A 6,000-nucleotide genomic window follows, 5' to 3' on the forward strand; every position below is an offset into this window, starting at 1 on the left:
TCCACTGAAGAAATGTCCAGTGCTATGTGCTAGACAGTGAAACTGCTTTCGCAGCGTGTTTCAGAAGTTGCTGTAGTATGGTCATCTTTGCTACTAGTAACAGGTTCCCTGGTGCTCTTTTGTTTTTTCCTCAGGGCCTACCGATTTCCATGTATGGTGGCACTCTAATACCCTCACACCCTCAGCTAGCAGATGGCCCAGGAGGCCCTCTCTTTAATGGGCTTCATACTCCAGATCCAGCCTGGAATCCCATGATCAAAGTTGTCCAAAATTCAACAGAATGTACTGATGCTCAGCAGGTAGTGTGGTTGCATTTTTTATGCTTTGTTTTGCTTTTCTTTTGCTGTTTCTTTTAGTTAGATGTCATTTTTTTCCTAGTTCTTTGATACTAGAATTCATATTGTGCGTGATTTTTCACCAATTGCATTTGTGTTTATTAACACATATAGTGCTATCCATGTGGAAATTTTCAGGTAAAATTGTGAGAATTTCAAGAATGCTCAACAAGGTAACAGCTCTTGTTGTACGTGGTAGGGTTTACATCCATGCTTGTTATCTTGCAGGTTGTCAGTCAAACCCTGGCCAGAGTTGAAGACAGCTCCCAGTGCTTGGACAGTTTGTTTATATTTTAGGGGAAGCCTTAAGCTTGCCCTCTAGTGGTTAAATTCTCTGTTAAAGAACCTTTATTTGTTTTCATAATAGACTTGTCTTTTTATTTCTTACTATAGATTTGGCCTGGCACCTGGGCACCTCACATTGGAAACATGCATCTCAAGTACGTCAACTGATTTAAGGGGGTCTATTCTTTTTTAGCCTTGTTTGGGAAACGTTATGATTTGAAGAACCCTGGGGATTTTTTTTTAATGTGCCTAACAAAGCAATTTTTTGTGGGCTGTAATAATGAAAACTTGATTGCCCATTGTATAAGAACAAATTGATTTACCTATACAATTGATTCTGTTCTCCAGTTTAGCCATTCCGAACCTAAAAACGAGATAAAATTAATGCTTTTGGCTAAACTACTAAACACTATTTGTATGCAGGAGAGAACTAGATAATTACATGATTTCAACCTTCTAGGGTGGTAAATACATGTATAATTGTTTACATACTTAAAAGAAAAAGCTGAGTAAATTTCATGTCATATAGTGGCTCTGCTTTCTGTAGCCTGTATTAATGTGAAATACTTACCTGAATATTCAATAAAAGGTGAACAGAATTTATAGGTTGTGTGTGAAAATTTTGGAAGAGGATGTATATTGTCACTGATAGCTGCCATGCCTAGTGATGCATCTTTTCAGAGTCACATCATTAGCACGTGGTTGTAGTCAGGGTTTGGGGAAAGAAGGGGACAGTTTTGATGTGCGGTTGTTTACGATACAAAGTTTGCTGGGTCCTTGCCCTGCCAGTCATGGTGTTTTGTGGTGTGGTGATTGTCTTTTTTTTTTTTTGTGAATGTGATTGTGCACTTTTCTGGGTTAGTTTTATTTCTTCTAGTGCTCTTTCCAGGTGTGTTGCCTGAGGTATTGTTCAGGGACTGACTTGACACCTTGGCAACCAACGGTGTCTAAATTTGCCATAGGTAAATCAGTGTCTTGTAGACAAATGCAGGGCACCTCATTCTCCTACTGCCCCAAAGCAGGTATTAGGAAAGCAGAGACTACTTTCTACTAATGAAAAAATGTAGTTATGCAATTTTAAGTTTCTTGTAACCCCTTAAATCTGGTAAGTGCTCCTCATGCCTTTTCTATGAGGAAGAAGAAGATCTTTGCATACAGCAAACAAGACAAACCCTCATTCTGCATGCAGGCTGATTCCGGTGTTGGCCTGCACTAGAAGCTTTCCATTTCCTACTTTCAGACAGTGCTTATTTCTGCTTTTCCTCAGTGATGATGCAGTAACTACAGTGAATATTTGGTCTGTTTCTCAAGCAGGTAAATACAGTGCATAATGTGTCCAATGTAATGGACCATTTCTGATGGTCTCTTAGACCAGAGGGCAGATGGAAACTTCCTTACCTTTCTTCTTCTTCCTCGTGACCATTCCTTACATACAACAGCAGAGTTTCTCCAGGAGAAGCATGAGGAAGGAACAGCCAAAAGAGGATTCAGTGATAATTTGCATGGAGTAAACTCATGAAATAATGTAATGGTGTCTCTTCTCTGTCCCAGTTACTCCCGAGTGTTCAGGAATATTGAAAATATGAAGTGCACAAGTAGAATCTGAGTATGATAGGCAAGTAAGCATCAGAAACAACACTGGATATGTTCAGATGTTCTATCTAGTACTCAAGAAGGAAATTATCTTACTGCCACCCTGATAGCACAAATGCCAAAGGAGAAATAATTGTGTTGATGGTAATTATATTAAAAGCCGATGGTGAAGGAAAAAATGGCATTCTGGTGCAATAGCTTTTGTGCTGACTTAGCTGTCTGTTCTTGGGGACCCTTCGGTGAGTTGTTTCAATTGGTGTTAAGCACCCTGCTTAGAAGCTGGCCTCACTTTTGCATTAGTGAAGAGCCCTGGAGCTCTGCTGTAGGCATTGTGGTACTTCCTGTTGGCCACCAGACACTGCGCAAGGGAGGGCAGAAGAGGAAGGCTGCCGGGCTGTCCAGACTGGCAGTGATGTCTGTGTGGGACCAGTGTGAGGGCAGGGAGCCGTCTGTCCCCAGCCTGTTCACTGCTGAGGTGAAGGGCCTCTTGGGGCTGCTGCCTGCTGGCCTCAGCTGCGTGTCTGGGGAGGGCATAGCCACCTCCTCCTGGACAAAAGCTGGGCTTTTGTCTTGAACAGGAGCGGTGCCCTCAATGGCCATGTCCTTGCCTGCTGCGGGCTGCCCTGAGCTGCTCCCCAGCAGTGCTCCTAGGCAGCTGTGCCTCTACCTCACAGCATGGCTCCGGGTGGCACAGGGAGCTGTGGGAGGCCCCCTGGTCCCACGCCTAGCCAGGCCACCAGTGGCGTGGCTCCAGCCAGGCTTTCATCCGTAGCTAGTGTGGAACAGAATCCTAACGCTTTGTTAATCAGAAGGCTGTACCAACTGTTGAGGCCATCATTGCTGTTGTGCTGCCTGTGGGAGCAGGCAGAGGCCTTGCCTGGCATTTGAGGGTTGTGTTGCTGGGGAATGGACTCCAGCAGGGAGCTCTGCTCCCAGGCAGGGATAGTCTGTACCCTTGCACCCTGGCTTGCTGGAACAGCACAGGATGCTGGTGTAAAAGCTGCTTAGACCTGAGATCTCCAGCCCCAGGGGCAGGAGCTGGTTGGTACAGCTCTCACCTGAGGTGCCTGAGCTGTGCTCTATTAACTGTCATCCAGCCCCCCAGAAAAAAAAAAAAAACAAAACACCTCCTAGTAGCTGTCAAGCAGGCCCTTTTCTGAACAGCAGCCTGGTGCCATCCCTGAGCTAGGCATGTTTCAGTTGAACAGCAGGTGCTCACCCTGTGGGCACTGGCTTCATTGTATGCCGTCAGTAAGCTCATTGTAGGGCTGTGAGAGCCGAGTCTGGAGCAGAGAGGGCTGCAGCAGCTCCCTGTGTGGGTTGTGCAATGCTTTTGTCCTGCTGCTCCCATGCAGGAGCTCTTGGCCACCCTGCTGGTGCCAGCTACTGCTCTGTAGCTTCTGGAGCCTGGCACTAGAATTGGTGCTTTGTGCAACCCCCCATCCTGCTGGGCTCTGGCTGCTCTGCGCAGGCAGCAGATGTGGCACACAGGATGGTTTGGTCCCTGAGATTGCTGACAGACAGTTGCAGTGCAGGGTCCTCCCCCCACCCAGCAGCACCCCAAGCAGCTGACAAGCCAGAAGTGTGCCATCGAACCCATCACATTGCCCACATGGATGGATCATGTGGCTGAGCTGAGGGAAGCAGCCTCCTGGTTAGAGCTCCCTGAGAAGACAGTGGGGGATGCACTTCGTCTTTGCTGTTCAGTAAGTGAAGAGATGCATCTCAGAGCTAGCTCTGCCTCCGGCCAGGGCACAGGGCTTCTGGATACAGGATGCAAAAGCATCCTGGTGCAAAAGCCTGGGCAAATTCCCAGGGACTGGGCTGTGCCTGAAGCACTGTCAGCAATGCAGGGTGGACTGGGAGCCACCCTGACCTGAGCCTGGCCACCACTATGTGGGCTGCCGCAGGGAACCCAGTATGAGGCTGCTTTCTGCCCCAACTGTCCTGCTGCTTACTGTGCCTCCAGGGGGAAGGAACAGTGTGGGCAGTGGCTGCTGAACAGGATGGGTTTCAGAGTCTACTGCCAGCAGGAAATTTCACCATTGCTCCAAACTCAGCTGTGGCTCCCAGCATAGCTGAGTGCCACCCCCTGCGCTGGGCTGAGGATAGAACCATGGTGCACAGGAAAGGGGGCTGCCAGGGGACAGCAGTGCCTGACAGCCCCCTGCTTTTGGCAGGTATCCACATCATCTACGACCACAAGTTCCCACTGGAGTGCAAGAATTCGCCCGGGGCCAGGACCCTTCCCTGCTGCCTGCCCCAGATCCCCGGTGTCACCTCCCTGGCCCAGTCCAGCCTCGTCAAGCTGGAGGAGCTCAAGGAGCAGAATGAGAGTGAAGAAGCCATGCCAGGTGAGCCGCCCAGGTGGTGCAGCCCCTGCCTAAATGGGGACCAGGCCAACAGTGCTTGGGGCATGGGGCCCTTGTCTGGCCACGAGGGCAAGGGGGGAGACTGCAGCTCAGCCTTCGGCTGTGTTCCAGCCACTTGCCTGCATGTTCCACTTGAAGGAGCCCCATCCTAACCCATGTCTGTCTCTCCATACCCTTGCAGATCAAGACCAGTTTGAGATGGACATCTGAGTTTCCAGCTTCCTGTCTCCAGGCCATGGCTGGGCCTGTTCCTGGGCCTTGTGGAGGTGCTGGCACCATGACCAGCTGGCTGCAGCCCTCTCTGATGCTGGGGATGGATGTGCGACACCTCAGGCTCTAGCACAACTGGCTGGTGCAAATGCCTAGGAGCTCATGCTTGATTAATAAACACCATGAAACCCCTTTGCTGAACTGGTGGAGCTCTCCATTGGGCCTCAGCGCACCAGGGAGGGAGGTAGGCTCACATCTGGGCATAGCCCATTGCACAGCCCTGCTTGTACTGCCACTTGTCTCCCTCACTGCCCCAGCTGCAGTTAGGGCAGTGCTGGCTAGCACAAGATGGAGCAGTGTGATAGAGGCTGCTTGCTTTCCAGCCTCCACGGAGCAGGGAGAGGCAGTGCTGCCATCACAGCTTCTGCAGCCTGGCCTCCGTGCTCCAGGCGTGGAACTGCTTCCCTTGCTGGGCTTGGACTGCCTGTAACCTACAGCTGAGGCTGCTGCAGCCCTCCCCCCCAGCAGCTCTGTATGTGGAGAAAGGGGGCTGGGGACAGATGAGCGATTTTTATTGAACATCACGTAGTGAATCACCACTGAGAGGTTGCAGTGATTAAAATCCTTTTCTGGGAGAGGCGTGAGAGCCAGAAGCGACGCTTGGATCCTGGGGGTCCCTCCTCCTGCCCCACTCAGTCCGCAGCTCCGGGCCGTGCAGGCGCCTCCTGGCCGGGCCCGCCCGCAGTGCTGTCCTCTCCCGGCTCGGCCACGGGCAGGTTCCTGCACTCGGCGATCAGCCGCTTGACGCCCACCAGCCACAGGCTCACCTCGTTCACGTGGTCCACCATCAGCGAGCGGTGGATCTCGTCTGCCGCGTCCCAGCGGCGCCGCTCCAGCTCTGCCGGGAACGGGAATTCGTCGGCGTCCCGCGGCCGCTCCACGCGGCTCCGCTCCGGGCGCGCCCCCCGCCCTCACCTCGCACTAGGAGGGCCATCCTCCTCCTCACGGGAGCCGACAGCTTCCCCTGGGCCCACGCGTCCCCGAGCGCCGTCAGCCGTCGCCCGATGTCATCGCACACTTGTTTCTGAAAGCAGCGGTACCCGCTAGGCCGGGCCCTGCCGGCAGGCGGCCCCCGGGAGGGACGGCCCGGGAACGGCTGCGGGCGGAGAGCGGCCGAGCCTCACCTGCACGGCGGGGCGGCACGC

The 6,000-nt window shown here is 52.0% G+C and overlaps 2 protein-coding genes across 10 annotated transcripts in view; one reads left to right on the forward strand and one right to left on the reverse strand.

The window, feature by feature from the left end:
• Nucleotides 1–4,996, forward strand: part of LOC110405123 (ankyrin repeat and KH domain-containing protein 1) — a 112,348-nt gene extending 107,352 nt beyond the window's left edge. For 7 of the 9 annotated variants that reach the window (XM_021410093.1, XM_021410094.1, XM_021410095.1 and 4 more), the window contains 4 exons: nt 135–299; nt 729–775; nt 4,394–4,567; nt 4,767–4,996. In XM_021410093.1, coding sequence (XP_021265768.1) covers nt 135–299; nt 729–775; nt 4,394–4,547 — 366 coding nt within the window. In that variant the 3' untranslated portion in view covers nt 4,548–4,567; nt 4,767–4,996. Of the gene's footprint in view, nt 1–134; nt 300–728; nt 3,347–4,393; nt 4,568–4,766 lie in introns of those variants that run through there. The other 2 variants (XM_021410101.1, XM_021410102.1) reach the window with 1 other exon arrangement.
• On the reverse strand, nt 5,346–6,000 carry SRA1 (steroid receptor RNA activator 1; the record flags this gene model as incomplete). The annotated part of the gene is given in 3 exon segments (XM_021410104.1): nt 5,346–5,693; nt 5,771–5,879; nt 5,980–6,000. Coding segments are annotated over 3 exon segments (336 nt in total), but the record flags the coding sequence as incomplete, so codon positions are not given.

Source organism: Numida meleagris, chromosome 12 (assembly GCF_002078875.1).
Source record: "Numida meleagris isolate 19003 breed g44 Domestic line chromosome 12, NumMel1.0, whole genome shotgun sequence".
Taxonomy (NCBI): Eukaryota; Metazoa; Chordata; class Aves; order Galliformes; family Numididae; genus Numida; species Numida meleagris.